Source organism: Acinonyx jubatus, chromosome D4 (assembly GCF_027475565.1).
Source record: "Acinonyx jubatus isolate Ajub_Pintada_27869175 chromosome D4, VMU_Ajub_asm_v1.0, whole genome shotgun sequence".
NCBI classification, from domain to species: Eukaryota; Metazoa; Chordata; class Mammalia; order Carnivora; family Felidae; genus Acinonyx; species Acinonyx jubatus.
The window spans coordinates 53,271,680-53,293,530 of NC_069391.1; the positions used below are offsets into that span (position 1 = coordinate 53,271,680).

Here is a 21,851-nt window from a genome sequence, read left to right on the forward strand (position 1 = left end):
GCACAGTAGATGATGTTTATTACAGTAGATTTGGACTAACTTATTTTGCCCCTAATTGCTAAGGATTACTTCCTTAATTACTTATTTGAAGTGTTGCAAAGATTTTTGAAATGTTTTCTTTTTATTGCCATCTAACTTGGAAGACCAATTACAGAAAAGCATTTCAAATGTAAAGCAAGAGGAATGTTTCCATTTAAAGATCATGTCCTCAAAAGAGAGGGAGGGTTTTGTTCTAATCAAACAAATACCCAGATGTGAGGACAGTGTAAGAATCTTTTGCTAAGTGATCTAATTACTTCATTGAATTGTTTTCAGGATGAAAATATGATCAACTTCATCAAAGGTGGACTCAAAATTAGGACAAGTTACCAAATATATAAGTAAGTTAAAAATTAAGATCTCATTATTTATTTATTTATTTGTTGATTGATTGATTGATTTATTAAGATCTCATTTTTAAATGGTTCTTATACCATGTCCCCTTTGTACTTTAAAAAATTCTCATTAAGTACGACTAGGTTTTTTTTTATTTGGTGTTGGTGAAAATGCACTTGATTTTTTGGCTTACTGAGTATGCATTCAGTGCTATAGGACAACAGAGTTTAAGTTTAAATACAATTTTGAGAAAAATAGCTGAAAAAAAAGTGCTACTAACACAATTTCTAATTACATAATCTTAGTTTCCCTCTCCTAAAATCAATTTATAGATTTAAAATTACAGGTATGTCTTTGGTCCAGACTAGAGCAGTGCCCTGCTTGATAAAGTTTTCTGCAGTGATTTAAATAGTCAATGGAGGTGGGCCATAGTGTTGTTCATGTGTTCTGTGTCCTTACTGACTTTTATCTACTTGTTCTATGATTTGTTCGTGGAGTAAAAATCTCCAACTTTGATTCTGGAGTCACCCATTTCTCTTGTTAGTTCTGTCAGTGTTTAGAACCTTGGTTATCAGATTGATGTGTGTTTTAATTGTTTTGTCTTTCTAATGAATTAAACTTAAAATTTTTTTTTTAATGTCTATTTGTTTTTGAGAGGGGGGTGGGCAGAGAGAGTGATGGAGACACAGAATCCGAAGCAGGCTCTAGGCTCCGAGCTGTCAGCACAGAGCCTGATGTGGCGCTTGAACCCACGAGCTGTGAGATCATGAGCTGAGCTGAAGTCAGATGCTTAACCGATGATCCACCCAGGCACCCCTTAAACTCTTAATCGTTATGAAATATCTCTACTTAACTCCTTATGATTATTTCTTGTCTTGAAGTCTGTTTCATCTGATATTAATGTATTTATTCATGCTTTTTTTTATAATTAGTGTTTACATGTCACATATTCTTTTATTTTAAGCCTATCTTTGTTTTAATATTTAAATTGCATTTCTTATAGAGGCTTGTAGCTGGATCTTGCTTTTTTTACTCAGTGTAACAAATGATATGTTTGTACTTGTGGCTACCATTTTTTTTTTTCTCTTGCCTTATTTGGTTTTCCCAGTTCTTTTTTGCCTTTCTTTGCTTTCATAAAAATTTAAAAATATATATTCCAGTGTAATCAATCCCTCTATTGTTTTCTTAGCTATAGCCCTCTTTAATTTTTTAAAGGTTGCTCTAGTGATTATAAAATCCTTCTTACCTTACAACGGTCAACTTAGAGTTAATATCGCACTGTTGCCCCTAAAACATAAGAACTTTGTGGAAGTATAATTTCATTTGCCACTTGTCTTTTATACTATTCTTATGATAGTACACTTACATATATTATAAACCTCACGATGCAGTGTCACACTTTTTCTTTAAACTATGATATCTTACAGATTTTTCTATTTACTCATATATATAGTTACCATTTTTGGTATTCTTCATTCGTTTCTGTATACTTTTGGACTGAAGAATTCCTTTTAATATTTCTTGTAGTACATGTCTGCTTTCAATAATCTCTCCATTTTCATTTATCTGAAAACGTCTTCATTTTTGAAGGCTATTTTTGCTTAGTACAGTATTCTGGGTTACAAGGTTTTCTTTTTTCTTCTTTCACCACTTTTAAACTGTCAGTCCATTGTATTATGGCCTCTGTTGTTTCTGATCAGAAGTCAGCTGTTGTATGTATTACCAGTGCCTGTCTGTAATGTATCATTTCTTCTGACTGCTTTGAAGACTCTTGTACCTTTGGTTCTCAGTAGTTTGCAACGTGTTAAAGTGTGCTTTGAGAAATTGTGGCCATTATTTCTACAAATATTTTTTTATGCTCCATTTTCACTGTTTTCCTCTTCTTTTAAGGTCTAATTACACATATTAGTCAGTCTGATTTTGTTCAACAAGTCACTGTGGTACTGTTTATTGAAAAGCATGGTTTTTTGTTTTTTGTTTTTTTAGATTGGCTCTCTGGGTCATCCTGGAGTCAGTTTTTATTGCTTGCTTTTTCTCTTGACCATATGTCATATCATTTTGTGTCTTCTCTTGACAACAGTATTTAAATTGTGCACTAGGTATTGATTCATTATAGAGACTCTTGATTCTATTATCTTCTTGGAAGAGTGCTGATACTTGTTCTAGGAATCATGAATTTGACTAGACTTAGACTCCAGACTCTTGACTCTCTACAAGAAGGTAGCACCTGAAGTCATGGCTCCTTTATTTCTTCTGTCTTGCTCTTGCTTTTGCTTTTCTTTGGAGTCTCTCCAGTATTCCAATAGTTCATGGGTCCAACAAGAATTTGATCTTGGTTTTTTCCTCCTGTGTGGTTCTCCCCTATCTGAAAATTTTCCATTGCCTCACAGCCACTCTGGCAGTCTTGAACTCTGTACTCTGACTTTTTAAGGCAATAGGACTGTGTGGCTTTCTGTATCAGTTGTGGGCACCCCATATTGAGTGGACTGGAGAGTACTTCAGCTGACTAGCCATGTGAATGTGAAGTCCATATGAGAGTTGTTCTCATCTTTCATAGGCTAATTCTTCTCCAGTTTTCTCCTACTTTTTGTTTTCACTTTCCAGTGCCTGAAAACACATTTTAAAGGTATATTTAAGGGGTGCCTGGGGGCTCAGTCGGTTAAGCATCCGACTCTTGGTTTCGGCTCAGGTTATGATCTCACGATTTGTGGGTTTGAGCCCTGTATCTGGCTGGCTCTGTTTGGGATTCTCTCTCCCTCACTATCTCTGCCCCTCCCCTGCTCACTTTCTTGGTCTTTCTTTCAAAAATAAATAAACTTAAAAAATATTTAAATTCTAAAGTTTATAATTGTTATCTGTGAGACAGTTAATCTAATACAAGCTAGTGTGTGTGTCATTACTAGGAGCAGATCCCCATTAGTGCAGAACCAAGATTTAGTGTTTTAAGAGATATTTTCACACAAAGTGATTTAATAAAATTATATTCCATTCAAAATCGTATAGGTGGGGCAGAAATTTTGGGAATTGACATTTTGTTTTTAGTTTTCCTCTTGAAATACTTTTTATTTTTAATTTTTATTTTTTTAATTTTATTTTTTTTAATTTTTTTTTAATGTTTATTTATTTTTGAGACAGAGACAGAGCATGAATGTGGGGGAAGGGTCAGAGAGAGAGGGAGACACAGAATCGAAGCAGGCTCCAGGCTCCGAGCTGTCAGCACAGAGCCCGATGCAGGGCTCGAACTCGTGAACCACAAGATCATGACCTGAGCCGAAGTTGGACACTTAACCGACTGAGCCACCCAGGCGCCCTTGAAATACTTTTTAGATGATACAAAAGAATGTTAAAGAGCTAATTGCTTTTCTAGTCATAAAAACTTAAAAAAACTGAATGAATTCAAGTAGTCTTTTTAAAAAAATAGTTTTTTAATGTTTAGTTTTGAGGGAGGGAGGGAGGGAGAGAGAGAGAGAGAGAGAGAGAGAGAGAGAGAGAGAGAGAGAGAGAGAGCCAGAGCCAGAACATGAGCAGGGGAGGGCAGAGAGAGAGGGAGACACAGAATCTGAAGCAGGTTCCAGGCTCTGAGCTGTCAGCAGAGGTTGATGTGGGGCGTGAACCCACAAACAGCGAAATCATGACCTGAGCTGAAGTTGGACGCTTAACAGACTGAGTCACCCAGGTGTCCCAATTCAAGTAGTCTTAAAATGGCACAAACATATATATCAATGGAATGGAACAGATAGAGTTTTGAAACAGACTCTGTGTGTGTATGTGTGTGTGTGCGTGCATGTATTTTTGCATACACAGACATTAACCTGGGAATTAAAAATATGTGACATTTGTATATATATATATATATATATACACATTCATATATATATATGAATGTATGTATGTATGTCTTTCAAAACAGTGGGAAAAGATGGATACTTTAACAAATGGTTTGGGGAAAATTGGTTCTTCATTTTGGAAAAAAAAATATAAAAATAAATTCCATGTGGATTTAATATTAAGATATATTTAAAAATTTTTTAAATGTTTATTTATTTTTGAGAGAAAGACAGAGTGTGAGCAGCGAGGGGCAGAGAGAGAGGGAGACACAGAATCTAAAGCAGGCTCCAGGCTCTGAGCTGTCAGCATAGAGCCCAATGTGGGGCTCAAATTCATGAGCTGTGAGATCAAGACCTGAGTTGAAGTTAGACACTTAACTGACTGAGCCACCCAGGATCCCCAATATTAAAATTTATTTATTTATTTATTTATTTATTTATTTATTTATTTATTTATTTTTTTAAGGATATTTAAAATTTTTGTTGATGTTTATTTATTTTTGAGGGAGTGAGAGAGTATGAGTGGGGGAGGGGCAGAGAGAGAGGGAGAGACAGAACCAGAAGCAGGCTCCAGGCCCTGAGCTGTCAGCACAGAGCCCGACGCGGGGCTCGAACTCACAGACTGTGAGATCATGACCTGAGCTGAAGTCGGATGTTTAACCAACTGAGCCACCCAGGCGCCCCTAAAATATTTTTAAAAGAGTACTAGTGAAAATAGGAAAGTATTTTTTGTAGTCCTAAAGCACTAAAGCCATTAAACTTTTATTAAAAATTTTTTCACTTTGAAATAACTTCAGAATTTTTACAAAGAATTTTTATGTGTTCTTCATTCAGATTCACAAATGTTAATATATTTTTTAAAGAAAAAAAATTTTTTAATGTGTATTTAATTTTGAGAGAGAGAGAGAGAGAGAGGGAGAACACAAGCAGGGGAGGGGCAGAGCTAGAGGGAGACACAGAATCTGAAGCAGGCTCCAGGCTCTGAACTGTCGGCACAGAGCCCTAAACGTGGCTTGAACCCACAAACCTTGAAATCATGACCTGAACCGAAGTTGGACGCTTAACCGACAGCCACCCAGACGCCCCACAAATGTTAACATCTTTTAGAACTTCAGTATAATTATTAAATTCAAGAAACTAACGTGGGTACTAACATTTACCCAGATTCCTCTAATTGTCCTATCAGTGTCCTTTTTCTGGTCTAGAACTGAATCCGAGATCAGAGATGTTGCATGTAGTTGTTATGTTTCTTTAGTCTTTTTTAATCTGAAAGAGTCCCTTAGTCTGTCTTTATTTTTATGACCTTGATATTTTTGAAGGATACTGGGCAGTTATTTTGTAGAACATCTCTCAGTGGGGACTTATCTAATATTTCTTATGATTAAATGCAGATTTTGCATTTATGGCAAGAATACCATGTAAGTGATATTGTGTCCTTTGTAGTGTATCATATCAGTAGATGCATGATGTCAATTTCAGAAGCTTTTCTGAGTGTGACATAAAATCAGGAACCATAAAAGACTGACTTGACCAAATAGATGTTTAAATTTTCGTCAGGGCAAACTATACCACAATAAAATATGCCAATGGAAATGTGATCCAAAGACTCAGGGCAGATGACAGTGTGAGGAGCTCATAAGTTGGTGGGAGTCTAAGTTGATACAATTTTTTTGGAGGATGTTTGACAGTATGTATCAAAATTAAGAAAGTGTATTGCCTTTGATCTCAGAAGTCCCTTTTCTAAGGATTTATCCTAAGGACAGTTGTGATAGATTAACTATAGTTATGGTACTTGATGTAGGAAAAGTACTTAATGAATGTATAAGCACACTTTTAGCAGCACTGTTTATAATATGGAAAATTTGGAAACAAATGTTTAACAATAAGAATCTGGTTAAATAAATTATCCCATAGAATAGAATAATACACGCTTGTTAAAAAAATAAGGTAGCTTTCATGCATTTTCATGGAAAATCAGCAATATAACCTATATAACGTATATGCTATATGATCCCATTTGTGGTTTTTAAATATCGCATTCTCACCAACACATAAAACCTCCTAGAAGGTTATGTACCAGGCTGTTAACAGTGACCATCTCTCTGCGGGATAGTCATGTGGAGGCACTCACACCTTCTCCACATATTTGGGAATTTTGTAACAAGCATCTATTATCAGAAAATACATTTAGGGGCGCCTGGGTGGCTCAGTCGGTTGAGCGTCTGACTTCGGCTCAGGTCGCGATCTCATGGTCCGTGAGTTCGAGCCCCGCGTCGGGCTCTGGGCTGATGGCTCGGAGCCTGGAGCCTGCTTCGGATTCTGTGTCTCCCTCTCTCTCTGCCCCTCCCCCATTCATGCTCTGTCTCTCCTTTGTCTCAAAAATAAATAAATGTTAAAAAAAATTAAAAAAAAAGAAAATACATTTATATTTTTATCAAAAAAGAAAAGAACTCTGACCATTGTTTCTGCCTCTTGCCATCCTACCTGTATTTTGATGTTTGAGTTTTTAATGCATGTGCCTGAGCTTATAATTATCTTCTTACATAATTAAATTATATGCTTCCTGTCATTTTGAAATTTCCTCTTTCACTTCATGTCACAAAATATTATTAGGTCATTAAATATTTTTAGTTCATCATGGATTTTAATGGCTATATAGCATACCATTATGTGGGTATACCATATGTGTGTATGTATAAAGATATACACTCATTTGACTGTCTTCTTAATTCATTTTCTGTTTTTGCCTATTTAGTTTGCTTATACATTTTCATTATAAATAGTAATACAGTATCTCTCCTTATAGGTAAAGTTTTGTGTGTATCCATGCTATTTCCTTAGAATAAAATTGGATTTATTGGGTCAAAGGTATGCATGTGTTTAAGATTTTTGATTTATATTGCCGAATCATTCTGAAAAATAATTAGGTTGACAAACTTTGTCTAAAAGGGCTAGATGGTAAATATGTTAGGCTTGAGACTCCTAAGATCTCTGTCGTAACTACTCAATTCTGAGACTGTAGAGTATATGCAGCCATAGACAAAAAATGCATGAATGGGCATGCTTAGGTTCCAATAGCTTGCCAATCTCTGTACTATAACCACCTTTTACCAAAGCAGATGAATATGTCTATTTGGTTTTTTTTTTTGCCAACACTGGTTTTCCATTAAAAAAAAATTAAAATAATGCTTTATTATCACAAAAGCAGAATACATATTGAGGAAAATGGGAGAATGTAGATGAACAAATATTAACACACACACCCCATATTCTTTTCACCAGTAATAATGGCTGCTAGTATGTTAGTATGTATTCTTTCAGAATTGTTCCTATACAAATGTAAAGATATATGTACTTTTGATTTTTTATATGTATTTTTTAATGTGCGTACTCTTTTGTAACCTGCTTTTTCCTTTTTTTAAAAAGTTTTATATATTTAAGTAATCTCTATACCCAGTGTGTGGCTTGAACTCATGACCTTGAGATCAAGAGTTGCACAGTCTTATGACTGAGCCAGCCAGGTGCCCCATAATCTGCTCTTTTACTTTTCGATGTCAATAAATCTTCATTTCGTGTAATAATCTATCTTCACATTTTACTAGTTGGCCCCAAATTTCTTTTACTGCTGGTGTGTCTGTATCAGGATGCAACCCACGACTGTCTACTGCATCCTGTGTTTATGTCCATTATGTCTCTTTTATTCTGAAACAGTCTTTCTATTCATGATGGTTGTTGAAAAGCCCAAGCCAGTTGTCTTGCAGAATGTCCCATGGATTTGTTTGATGGCTTTTTCGAGTTTCCATTCAAGTTGTTCTTTGTCTCAGTCAGCTCAGGCTGCCAGAACAAAATGCCACAGACTGGGTGGCTTAAACAATAGAATTTTATTTTCTTGAAGTTCTGGAGGTTGGAAGTCCAAGATCAGGGTGCCAGCATGATCCAGTTCTGGAGAGAGCTCTCTTTCTGGCTTGCAGACAGCCAGGCCACCTTCTCTTTTGGCCCTCACATGGCCAAGAGAGAGATAACCTCTCTCTTCTTTTTCTTCTAAGACCACCAGTCTTACCAGACTAGGACCCCATCCTTTAATTAAGGATTATAGACCTCCTAAAAATTCCTGTCTTCAGATATCCTCACACTGGGGCATAGAGCTTCAACATAGGGATTTGGAGGTGAGGTGGGGGGAGGGGTACATAACTAATTCAGTCCACAGCCTTCTAGCTCCTTTTATTTCCTGTAAACTGGAAATGAGATCTGTAGGCATACCGGATTCCAGTTAAATAAATTTGGCTAGAATACATCATAAATGAAGTTGTACGCTTCATAGTTATATCACACAAGGTGATACATAATATCTGGTTATTTCTTACTACCTTTTAAAAATTTATTTGTCAATTTGGTAAGCAATTCCTGTTCATTACCAACTTTTACATCTTTATCATTGTTTTATTTTTAAAAAAATATTTTCTTAATGTTTATTTATTTTTTTTTGAGACAGAGAGAGACAGAGCATGAACGGGGGAGGGTCAGAGGGAGGGGGAGACACAGAATCCGAAGCAGGCTCCAGGCTCTGAGCTGTCAGCACAGAGCCTGACGCGGGGCTCGAACTCACAGACTGTGAGATCATGACCTGAGCCGAAGTCGGACGCTTAACCGACTGAGCCACCCAGGCGCCCCTATCATTGTTTTAATTTGCACTTCTCGGATTAAGTATTTGCCTTTTGAACATATGAAAGGGAGGGGGGAAGTGCATAGAAAAGAAATTAATATGAGAAACCTAAAAGATTTGCTTGGACGGAATAGGAAAAAAAGACAGATGTGCAATTTTGATGGAACTTGCTGTCCTTCCTCAGTCTTCCTACTGGCAAGCTCTAGAATTTATTTGGTCTGAGATCATGGTGATCACACTGAAATTCACATCTTTTTGGCGGTAGCATCTCAGTCCTTCGGTGGAAAGTAGGGTTGCTGAAGTGCGCACAGCAGCTGAGGGATGGAGCACATCTAGGAAGGCTTCTGTGCAATATTGCTGGAGAGCTGTGAGGTCACAGCCCTGTGGTCCTGTGGCTCTGGAGTCATGCTCGCTCACGTTCCAACTCTGTCTTGCTTTCAGCCCAGAAGGATGGGTCCTGATAAACAGTGTAGAAATGGGTGTGTCCGTTTTTCCTTAATGACTATTCCCCAGGTGGCCTTCAGGTTAAACTCAGCACAGCTGCCTCCATTTAAAAGTTGTCTAGTATTTCGGTTAATGACAATTACTTTATCGCGCATAAGTGGGAAGGTTGACTTAACGTGAATTTGCAGAGTCCTAGTAAACTTATGCAGTAACATTTTTTCTTCAATCTAGAGAATGTCTTTCTATCCTGCATGTAATTCAGAAGAACAAAGTTGAGCAGAAGTTCTTCTACGAGTTTGAAGGGGGTGTCAAGCTTGGAATAGGGGCCTTTAATTTGGTAAGTAAATAATTATAAAGCCCCCAGAAGCCTTTGTAAAAGAACCTAAGACGTTCAGCGCCTTCTCTACTGCACGTGAACCTCTACCTGGGTTTGGTTGACAAGTAGCTAGAGTGCGATCTGTTTTTCTGTGTTGTGACCCGGTGGCGACTTTGGCCAGCATGTGTGGTACCGTTCTGCACATGCTCAGAGTCGTTTTGGATTGTACAATGGGTTAGTAACAGTTTTGGTAAGAAGGAGCTTGGAGTCTGGTTCCGTTTTCACATCAGAAATACTGTTACTTTAGCAACGGTGGCTCTGGAATTGGAAATAGGTGAGGCAGCAGTGATATACCTTGAGGAGCGATTATGATGCTGTGAGGGAGACAAAGAGTTTGAGTAGATATTGTCAAATTGTAATATATTATTTAGGGATTTTGATATTTGTCAAGGTTTGATTAGAATTGATGAGAAAGTCAAGGGGTAAAGGAAATAGTACACATAAGTATGTATGTCACCATGGCCTCTTTGTTCATGAGCCCATTGGTCGATGATGGGGGTGCCTGGAGAAAGAGGCTGACTGGTCTCTGTAGAACAGGTCATCTTATTCATCTGGTTATGAAAATCCTCCTCTGCTCAGGTCAGCCTTTGGTGAACATTTACATGGGACACAAACATCTTCCCCCTTTTTTTTTTTTGCTCATTCAGAGAGGACTGTACTCCTCCCTAGACCTTTTTGTCATTAATTTCCCAGTGATACCGCTTCCAAATCCTTGAACGTCCAGCTAACTCTTTGGCTTCAGCCTGTGAGTCTGTAGAGAATTGCGCATGTGGCCATCTCTCCTTCCAAGCAAAGGGAACTAACAGGTGCACCGCTCCAAGTCCTGCACTGGCTGGCTTGTGCCTCCCCACTGCTCCTCAGGGTGGTCCTAGAAAGGGACCGCAGGACCGTGCTATTCACTTTTGGGTGATGCGCGCATGTTATACGGAGTTCAGCAGACTTGCTTTCTGGGAAAGGAGGTTAAGAGAAACCTTATTTGGAAGTGGGCCCTGAGGGAGTGCCTTCTCACCGCTTCATCATTCGACATAAAAAGAGCATGTATTCTTTAGAGCGTCTGGAAAAGGCCAGGGTTTTGCTTGTTCGTTTTGTGTTGTTTTTAAATTTTTTAGGTTCATTTTCTTCGCTAAATGAAATTAATTCACAGGTAGTGATTACTGTATGTGCAATATGTGATGATTGAGGTATGTACAGTGGTTTAAAGTTGGATCTAGTTTTTCATATTACTGAATTATTAAAACTTAAAGTTGTTTGGAGGTGAACATTTCTCTGTAGTTAGATACACTAACAAATAAGTATGCTTGTATTTTTTTTTTTTTTCTTGCAGATGCTCTCCCTTTTACCAGCACGGATTATCAGACTACTAGAATTTATAGGATTTTCTGGAAACAGGGTACAAATTTAATTTTATCTTAATTTTGACAGGGAAGATGCAAACATTATTTGTTGGATACGAAGGAATGCAATACATCCTCATAACTAGCGTGACAATTATTGGCAATTTGTTTGCAGGATAGTAAAGAGCCACTGGGGTCTTGATCATACTTTTCAGAAGTCGAGATGGTTTTTCTATTGAAAGTTAAAATTTTTTATCTTTGTTACCTAAATTCTGGAATTCAAAGTTATGTTTTACTAAGGTTGCTGCTTGCTGGACTTTAGTAGTCTTGTGTGGTTAGAATATGCTTCTTTAACATTTCAGCAACCCTAGAGTGTTCTGTAAAACCAGGAAATTAGGCTAGATTTCCATGTCTCACATTTTATGATTCACACGGATCAAGTATAGTTGTAGTATTTTGGGTTTCTTTGTACTTTTACAAGTTTCATGACAAAACTAAGGAAATTTGTTTTCCATGAGTTTAATTCATTATGTTGTTTCTTCTTCTTCTTCTTCTTCTTCTTCTTCTTCTTCTTCTTCTTCTTCTTTTTCTTCTTCTTCTTCTTAAGTTTACTTAATTATTTTGAAAGACAAAGAAAGAGGGGAGGGACGGAGAAAGAGAGAATCCCAGGCAGGCTCCGCACTGCCAGCGTGGAGCCTGATGTGGGGCTTGAGCTCACGAACCCATGACCTGAGCTGAAACCAAGAGTTGGATGCTCAGCTGACTGAGCCACCCAGGCGCCCCTCCCTCGTTCATTATATTTCCATGTGCTTGCTTCATAGTGTATGACATTTATTAAATGTAATACTCAATATGATATTACCAGGGTTGTCTTATTGCAAAAGCTGTCCCTGTTAGTAAAGAGGGCAGGTTTTGAGAACTATATGGGAACAAGTATAAGAAACTACTATTTTTTCCCCCCAAACAGGCCTTGTACTTTTTTGTTTCTGTGCTTCTGCTGGTCTCTATTTTGGATGTCCTCCCTAGCCACCATCCTTCCAAATAATGTTCTGTTGAGATCCTCTCCATCCATTAGGTTTGAGAGAAATGTCAGCTGTTCTCAAACTTTCCCTTATTCTCTCCCAGTGAGGCTCAAGTATTCCTAACCCAGAATCATTTACTTACCCACCGTTTTTATGACACTCACAATATTTTAATACAATTGTGGGTTCACGTAGCATTTTGATGGAAAGATCTTTGACGACAAAACTGTATTTGTTCATGCCAACCATAATGCCTTGCACTTAGATCCTCAATATGTTTTAATAAATCAATATTTTTATAGGAGAAATACAACATTTCTGTGAAATGAGCACTGCCTTTATCCTCTCTGTAGAATCACATAATAGAAAGAATTTGTGAGATTATCTTATCGCCAGTTTAAAATGTGAAGTTTATTTCTAGTTAGGCATTACCCCTTTCTAAGCTCTTAAAAAATAAAGCCTGCTTTCACGGAGTGGGGAGATAGGTGAACACTCGGTAGTGTCTGAATATGATTTTTCAGTCATGCACTGTCCTTCTGAAACGCTTTTACTTCCCACAGGAGTTGGGGCTCCTGCAGTTACAGGAAGGCGCGTCAGGAAGAAGCATGCGGTCCCCACTGTGCTGCTTAACTATTCTAGCTTTCCACACTTATATCTCCCTGATACTTGGTAAGGACTGTGCCACATTTTATGTCATTGAAAGCGGATTACCTCTCGTCTGAGTAAGTAAAACATTTAGGTTGTACCCTTGGTCCAACCAGCATTAACAGTTGATTATACTTTAGTTAAAAAAATTAGAAAAAATATCACTAAAAGCTAGTAGTTTATTTTTTTATTTTTTTATATAAATTTTTTTTTAATGTTTTTATTTATTTTTGAGACAGAGAGAGACAGAGCATGAGCAGGGGAAGGGCAGAGAGAGAGGGCAACATAGAATCTGAAGCAGGCTCCAGGCTCTGAGCTGTCAGCACAGAGCCCGACGCGGGGTTCGAACTCATGGACTGTGAGATCATGACCTGAGCCAAAGTCGGACGCTTAACCAACTGAGCCACCCAGGCGCCCCTAAAAGCTAGTAGTTTATATCTGCTTGCTTTTTTTTCTCTTTTTTCGGTAAAACTGGAAAATAGTGACATTTGTCATATAACATTTGGCAGAGGAGGTGGATGGAGGGTTTCTTTCACTGAATTTTTTTATCTGTTTTCCTTAAAAAGTTGTATAAAGTTTGCTTAAGGTGATCTATTTTAACATATTCGTATTAGATTTCTTTTTGCATAGAAGATTAAATGTTCGGCTAAGATAAGTTAATATTGCTATTAAAACCAGAAAGCCCAAATAGGACTCAAAGACAGCTCCTTCCATTCTTAAGAATTAGCCTGTGCCAGAGCTTTCTTAAAGTGAAGTCAGAGATGGGACTTGTCTTATTTTATTTCCCAAATGCAAAATTGCCAAATTAGCAGTTTTTTATCTGTTCCACGATTAGGTGTTTGCTAGATCTTAATGAAATTTGGAGAATTACTTATAAGTATCTACCTTGTTTTGTGAAGACTGAGGCTTTTCCTATTGAATTTCTAGGTACAGGAGAAGTGAATGTTCTGGAAGCAGAGAGTCTCCTTGCACCCTTCCTCCAGCAGTTTCCAAATGTATGCTTAGAATTTCAAGTGCATGTTTCAACCATGACCAGTCAAGCAGGGCTGACCACTGATTGGTCTGTCTTCTTCCTTTCTCCGCAGGGCTCCCTCATGTTGTTTTATCATGCCCGGATAGAGCTGCTGAAGGGAAATGTGGAAGAGGTAATTTATTTTGGGAGAATAAGTTGGGGAGTTGTCTGTAAGGTGGAGTTGCATTAGACTCATTCTATATAAGTAGATTCAGCTGTATGCACTAGGCAGAAACAGAGAAAAAATATGTTATTTTTTATGCCCGATTTTAATTTGGTATATGCATCTACTGTATATAAATTACTGAATATAGTCTATACTTACACTTTAAGTACATGAGGCAGTTCAGGGTAGACTATGCGAAGTACAGGTGGGCACATTTAAGAGGTTTTCAAACAATGTCATCAGTTTCTGTATTACATATTGACTTTGGAAGCTAGCCCCGGCATAACATACAACTTCTCCTTCACTGTATGGTACATACTCCTCATCAAAGGAAAGTAGTTATTGACTCTCTTGAAGAAGAGGAGTGTGGAGCTTTTCATATAAATATACTCACAAATAATTTTCTTCCACGTCAGTGAGGTCAAACATACGCATTTTTCTTTGATTTGTTTTTTTTTTCTACTTACAATGCGTCTTGGATTTCTTTCCAGGTCAGTATATCTAAATCTCCTTCATTCTTTTTGATGGCTGGATTTTATTCCATGAGATGGAAATATGATACTTAGTAAAGCAGTCCACTACTAATAGACATTTGGCTACTATAAATAATGCTCTTGTAACCATCATCATGTGTATGTTTCTGTGCACAGGTGTATTTATATAAGATAGGTTCTGATAATCAGGATTCCAAAGTCAAAGATGTTTGCATTTTAATAAATTTAGCCAAATTGCCCTTCTAACTTAAGGTTATTCCATTTAAACTCCTATAAAGATATGAAAACACTTGTTTCTTGTGCACTTTGGCAACTCTGGATATTATCTGTTTTGCTTTTGCCCATGTCATGGCCAAAATATGATAGTTTAATTTTTAAATTTGTATTTTTCAGTTTACAAATTTTTTCATATGTATGCTTGTCACTTGTATATCTTTTTCTCTGATTTACCCATTCATATCTTTGACTGTTTTCCCATTGAGTGGTCTTTTTCTTAAGGATTTTATAAAATTGTTGTATGCTAAGGGTTAATTCTTGGCCAGTTGTGGATATAGTGATATCTTCTCCCAGTCTGCCTTTAACTTTGTTTAAGGTATATTTTAACTTCTGGAAGTTCTGACTTTTATTTTCAGCTTTTTTGTAAAGGACTTCTGCATTTTATATCTTACTTGGGAAGGAATGTCACTACTCCCACATTATAAAGTTCCACAGCCGCCTCAGGAAGCTAAATCAAGAGGCAGAACTTAATTGTATCATGGCATGTGGGGAAAGGAACATATATCATCACATTGAGTGGCTTAATGAGTTATGCTTTTGTTCTTTTTGTACAAAGTGATTTATGTATTTTTCCATTAGGTTATTACCTCCTTGTCTAATATCTGGATGATCAGCTTTATGCAATTGACTTATAGGCACAAGAGATACTTCGAAAATGCATTTCAGTTCAAGAAGAATGGAAACAGTTTCACCATCTCTGTTACTGGGAGCTGATGTGGATTTATGTGTTTCAACAAAACTGGATGGAGGCATATTACTATTCCGATCTGCTTTGCAAAGAAAGTAAATGGTCCAAGGTAAAGTGCTATGCTTTCATTGATGTTACCTGTTTGCTAATAAGTGTCCAGGATAATTTTTGTTTAGGACTGTTTGTTCAGTAGTATGACATTAACATTATTTTTTCAACTTAGAGGTTTGTTGGAGGAAATAGGCATTAAGTACCTACTGTTTATAAGCACTGTCCCTCAACACTACATGCTCTAAAAGCCATCCAAACAGTCCTTTTAAACGAAGAAGCTTTACCTCTGAGGATGAAATGCACTTACATTTAAAAGTTATTAAATATCAATAGCCTTTGATAATTTTTCTGTAGATTTTATGATGCCCTTATGACAAAGCTCTTCTTTTCTTCTTTTTTTTAAAGGTTTATTTATTTCTGACAGAGAAAGAGACAGAGCGCAAGCAGGGGAGGGGCAGAGAGAGAGGGAGACACAGAATCCAAAGCAGGCTCCAGGCTCTGAGCTGTCAGCACAGAGCCCAATGCGGGGCTCGAACTCACAAACTGGGAGATCGTGACCTGAGCTGAAGTCGGATGTTTAACTGACTGAGCCGCTCAGGCGCCCCAAAGCTTTTCATAATTAAAATTAATTCTGATCTATTTGTGAGAAGTTGGGAGAAATGAGGTGCATATTTCTTGTTCATTCTGTGATCTTTCTCGCCCATGAACATGACAGTTGTATAATAGGAAAATGGTCAAAATTAACTGAAAGGTGTTACTCTCAATAGGAACAGCAGTATAAGACTTCATTTCCTTTTATTTCTTTGATGGCTTTTTAAGTATTACATCTAGACGGTTTGCAGGTCGTTCCTGACTTGCAAGATAGAAATGTCATGTACCTAGAGATGCCCTATAACCAGCTGCTTTTCTTCTTTTCCTGAAGGCAACATACGTATTCTTGAAAGCTGCAATTTTGAGTATGCTTCCAGAGGAGGATGTCGTAGCAACTAAAGAGGATATAGTAATCTTATTCAGGTAAGCAGGGCACCGTTGCTGTAACGGGGATCCCGAACACCTCTTTCTTTTCCCCTAAGTGCCCTCCCACGCATTACCCTCATGTTTTCTTTAATTTCTACTCATTCGATGCAGGGACCCTTAGAACCATATTCATAGAAGGTCTTTTGTGAGCTAATCTGTTTAACTTTGTTTAGATAAGTATCCATAAATCATCTGTAATCTTACTTTTGAGCACCTTCTGTATGAAGGATACCATGTGAGGTGCTGAATAAACAGGCGTGGCTCCTGTCCTTGGGTTATGATCTTGTAGTGGAACCAGACATCAATGAAATAGTCACGCAAATAACTGCAAACTTACAATACCTGAGTAATTTTTTTCTTCCTACTCTTCTTGCCATCCCATCTTAGTAGCTCTGTAGACTCATCCTATTTTATGCAGCTGTTACATGTTGATGTCTTAGAGCCTCAACCTTAGGAAATCTCAGCCAGGCCAAGTTTACATCCCTAGTTCAGATTTCCTGACTGAGCTCCAGACCTGTATATCCAGTTGCCATTTGCCCCCTTCACTTGGACATGTGAAAGCATTTTCAACTCACCATGTTCTGTCTTCCTGAGCAAACCTGGTGTTCTTGCCGCTCGGGGTGACAGAGACCACAGTTGGCAAGCCAGAAGCTGACAATACTTACATCGCCAATAGGACCCGCCATCCCCGGCCCATCCCCCAATGGGAGGAGAAGTGTGTGTAAGGAGGTAGAGGTGCGACGAGTGAGGTGGTGTCTGAAGGTGGAGGAGGAGCTGCTGGGGCAGCAGGGACTTGCAGTGATACAGTTTCAGACCAGGGGAACAGAAACCAGAGATGACCCTGCTACAGGAAGGAGCACTGCATATTAAAGAGCTAACCACTGGGTGTTGTATGGAAACCAGTTTGACAGTAAATTTCATATTAAAAAAAATGAAGAGCCAAAAGGTGATATTTGATAGCACATTATACTACATTTTATGTACACTTGACCCTTGAACAACATGAATTTGAACTGTGTGGGTCCACCTACACGCAGGTTTTTTCTTTTTTTCTTTCTTTTTTTTTTTTATAAATACAGTATAATACTGATACTGTATTTTCTCTTATGATTTGCTTAGATTTTCTTTAGCCTACTTTATTGTTAGAATATGGTATTAATACATACAACATAGAAAATATGAGTTAACCATTTGTTTGTTATCAATAAGGCTTCTGGTCAACAGAAGGCTATTAGTAGTTAAACTTTGGGGGAGTCAAAAAGTTAAGGATTTAAAAAAAATTTTTTATTGTTTATTCTTGAGAGAGAGAGAGCATGTGTGCGCAAGCAGGGGAGGGGCAGAGAGAGGGGGTGACACAGAATCCGAAGCAGGCTCTGGTCTCTGAGCTGTCAGCCCAGAGCCCGACATGGGGCTCGATCCCACAAACCATGAGATCATAAACTGAGTCGAAGTTGGACGCTTAACCAACTGAGCCACCCAGGAGCCCCAATTATATGTGGATTTTTGACTCTGTGGGGGTCGGTGCCTTTAACCACCCCCCATGTTGTTCAAGGGTCAGCTGTATATAGGTCAAAAGAAAAGAAAGGTCAAGCGTGACTCAAAATACATCTCACAACACACAATATTCCATTTAAACACAAGACAGAGGGACAGGATCCTCGGTAACCCTAGCAGGGCTGATAACGTACTCGAGTAGAGGTGGAAGTCAGACTGGAGGTGGCTGAAGAGTGAATGGGACATAGGGAAATGTAGAGTTGAGTATAAATACATCCCTGGATAATTCTGACTATGAAGGGGAGGGGAGAGAGAGCGTTGGTAGTTGGAGGGAGATATCATGACAGAGAATGTTTTAATGGGAGAGTTGTGAGCATTCTTAGAAACCACTGGGAAAGATCCAACTGAAGAAGAGAAGTTACACATACAAGCAAGAAATGGGATAATTGATATTTGTAAGTTTGCTGAAAAGGCAGGAGGAGTTCGAATCCAAAGCATTGATGGCATGGTTGGTTTTATTTAGGAGCAGGACCAGGTCCTCTACTGGATCAGAAGGGAGGAAGCCCAGGATAGGTGCAGAGGCAGGCAAGCTTGTGTGTTGTAATATGCAGGGAAGGGTTCTCCGTCTCCTAACTTGTGTCTTTCTTTACAAAGGAGGAGTTAGGGTCATCTATTGTCAGAGGGAGGAGTGGGCTGGAGGTGCGAGGGGGATGGAGAGTGTTCGGAATCAATTGTTGCAGAGAGCGGGACAGTGAGGTGGTGAGAGAAACACTGTAGGAGGAATGGCAGGTAGCACAAGGGCCCATCTGAAGGCGGTGCTGATGAATTTACGGAGATACCTGTCAGCTCTCACTGCAGGTGCAGGGAAGAGGCACACTGAACATCATCCAGAGCTGGGTTTTTGCCAGGTGAGTGTAGCGACTAGGCAGAGGACAAGGGAGTTTAGGTCTGAGGCCACTGAGTGCGGCCGTAAGGGACAGGGCGATCTAAGCAGGCATATGGAGGAACAGGGAGAGAGAGGGAGACTGCGGATAGGGAGAAAGTTGAAGGGCAAGTAGACTGAAAGTCTTACTAGAGCAGCCAAGTTAGAATGAAGAGAAGGGTATTCAGAGTGGTGTGCTTGGGTTTGTGCTTTGAGTAGAAAAGTTGCAGGTGACGAAGTGGTGTTAAGATACAGCTGCGGGGCCCGCTGGCTCTGGTAGAGGGGAGGAGATGAGCCCTGGAGATGAGAAAGTTAAGGAACAGAGAAGCCCTGCTACATTCTTCAGACATAACTAACGACAAAACCTTTTACGTGGAGTACTGCATTCTGTGCCCACGTTATGAGAAATAACATCTTAGCCGAACCGTCAGACTTGTCAGAGCAGATTTGAAGATACGACTAGGACGGCTTTTTCATCTTCTTTTTGAAAGCTCTCTTTGAACATAGGGCCATGTATGCTAACTGTAGAATCAACCTCAGTGGAAGGCGTGGTATGAAAAATGCCACCTCTTACTGGTACAATGCGTGTCCTTGTTTCCCACAAACAACAAAGGGAATGGAATGGAATATTAAGATACAATGAAGTCTTTTAAGTCTCTCTTATTCCACCTCAGAGTGAATTTTCTTCATATCAAAGTAATTTCTGTGAAACATGTAATCAGTCTCATTTTCAGGAGAACGCTCGAGGTCTGCTGTATGACAGCATCCAATTTGTCAGGACAATGAGAGGAGAGTTGCCCAAATGAGCGTTTTCTTCATACAGCCTGTGCAGTGTTCAAACCTTGCGGTCTCCTGTGCAGTACATGCTCCTGTCCTCTGCCCTCAGCCCCCGCCTCACATTTCCACCGCTTCTTCCACTGATGTGACCGAACATCAATCCAATCATGAGCATTCTGCCTTGAAACTCCTATTCCCAAATTGTGCCCAGAAATAACCGAACACAATCTTGTCCTCTTATTGTAGTATTTTGTCTCTTGTTTCATCTTTTCTTTCAGTGATGTAATTGGATATTTCGCTGAGCAGCAGCCTGTTGGATGCACTTACAAATTTGTGTGTAAGAAAGTGCTCTGGGAACATGGGGTCTCTCCATCCTATGCTCATTTTTATGGGCTTGCGAATTTCGCAATTGGGATTCCTTAGACTTTTAAGAGGAAGTTTGTAAACATGGTGCACGACCTTAGCTGATTATTTTCAAAATAACCAGTGTTTGGTAAACTTTTGCTCAGAGTACGTTAGTCGACGGCTGTGTTTGAGGCATATTATCTTGCAGATCTGTGCCATAGCAAATAGGTAGGAATAGGTAAGAATAGATAGGAATAGGAAATGTACCATGCACACTTTTCCTTTCCCTGGGCATCCACAGTGTAAGTAAATACTTGGGACTCTTTCCTGCTTACTTATGAAGATTGCCAATTTTATATCTAGATTTCTTTGATTGTGTTTGATAGATTAAGACATGAGCTAAGTTAACTAGAGGGAAGTGTGTGTCAATCAGTGGTTCTCACATTTTTTTTTAACTTCATTTATTTATTTTGAGAGGGAGCGAGAGCACGCAAGAGCGTGCATATGCATATGAGTGAGTGGGGAGGGGCAGGGAGAGAGGGAGAGAGAGAATCCCAAGCTGGCTCTGCCCTGTCAGCATGGAGTCCAAGGTGGGGGGTGGGGGGGGGGAAGCTCAGTCTCACGACCACGAGCTCATGACCTACGCCCGAACCAAGAGATGGACACTTAACTGACCGCGCCACCAAGGTGCCCCCAGTGGTTCTCACGTTTGAGCACACATCCAAATCACCCGGAGGACTCACCAGCCTCTGGATTGCTGGGTGCAGCTCTGGGGTCATTGATCTTAGGTCTGTGGTGGAGTCTGAAAATTTGCATCTGGAACAAATTTCCAGATACTGCCGATGCTGCCATTCTGGGGAGCACAGCGTGGAAACTGCGGGTGTCAGTAACGTATGTGTTCTAATGACCTGTTGCTGGGGTTGGGGTTGGGCTCTTTGCAGACAGGTGGAGAGCCTGAAGCAGAGAATTGCGGGGAAATCCATCCCCACCGAGAAGTTTGCTGTGAGGAAGTCTCGACGTTACTCCTCTTCGTTGCCTGCACCTGTGAAGCTCGTCTTGCCCGCCCTGGTATCTGCCTTTATTTTATTTACTGTTTGTGTTTTAGAAATAAATTGTCTGTCGTAGCAGCAGGGAGCATACCTAACATTTGCTGTGAAGTTTAACTCAATTAAAAGCCACTGTAAGGGTGTTCCTAAGGCGAAGATTTATAAATTATTAAAAACGGAATAATCATAAAAATTATAGCTAATGTTTTTTGACCAGTTGGTATGTTCTAGGCATTATGGTATTTTAAAAATATATCACTTAGGGGCATCTGGGTGGCTCAGTTTGTTAAGCATCCGACTTCGGCTTAGGTCATGAGTTTGAGCCCTGCGTCGGGCTCTGTGCTGACAGCTCAGAGTTTGGAACCTGCTTCGGATTCTGTGTCTCCCTCTCTTTCTGCCCCTCCCCCGCTCGCACTCTGTCTCTGTCTCTCAAAAATAAACATTAAAAAAATTTAAAAAATATATATCATTTAATATTTTTTGAAAGCCTATTTTAAAAAATGTATCCTTTAATTCTTATAGTAACCATAAGGGTACTTTCTCTTTATAGCCCCATTTTATAGATAAGGAAATTGAGGCAGAGACGTGAGTCAGCTTAATTGAAGTTGAGTTGAATTCTAATGCAAGCCACGTATATGCTTCTGCCTTTTCTAGCAGCCACATTAAAAATTAAAAGGTAAAAAAAAATTAAAAATTAAAATAATTTTAAGAATATATTTTGTTTAACCCAGTATATATAAAATGTTGCTGTTTGAGCACGTAACCAATAAAAACTTAATGAGATATTTTGTATTCTTTTCTGTTGTTCTAATTATTTGAAATCTAGTGTGTATTTCACTCTTAAGGCACATGTCAGGTTGGAATAGCCACACTTCCG

General features: G+C 38.9%; 1 protein-coding gene across 1 annotated transcript in view; it reads left to right on the plus strand.

The window, feature by feature from the left end:
* Positions 1-21,851, plus strand: part of TTC39B (tetratricopeptide repeat domain 39B) — a 128,835-nt gene that overhangs the window by 81,525 nt on the left and 25,459 nt on the right. Inside the window, 9 exon segments of the mRNA XM_027047187.2 lie at positions 316-380; positions 9,541-9,646; positions 11,010-11,075; positions 12,602-12,710; positions 13,614-13,681; positions 13,772-13,831; positions 15,270-15,431; positions 16,296-16,387; positions 20,870-20,996. Coding sequence (XP_026902988.1) covers positions 316-380; positions 9,541-9,646; positions 11,010-11,075; positions 12,602-12,710; positions 13,614-13,681; positions 13,772-13,831; positions 15,270-15,431; positions 16,296-16,387; positions 20,870-20,996 — 855 coding nt within the window.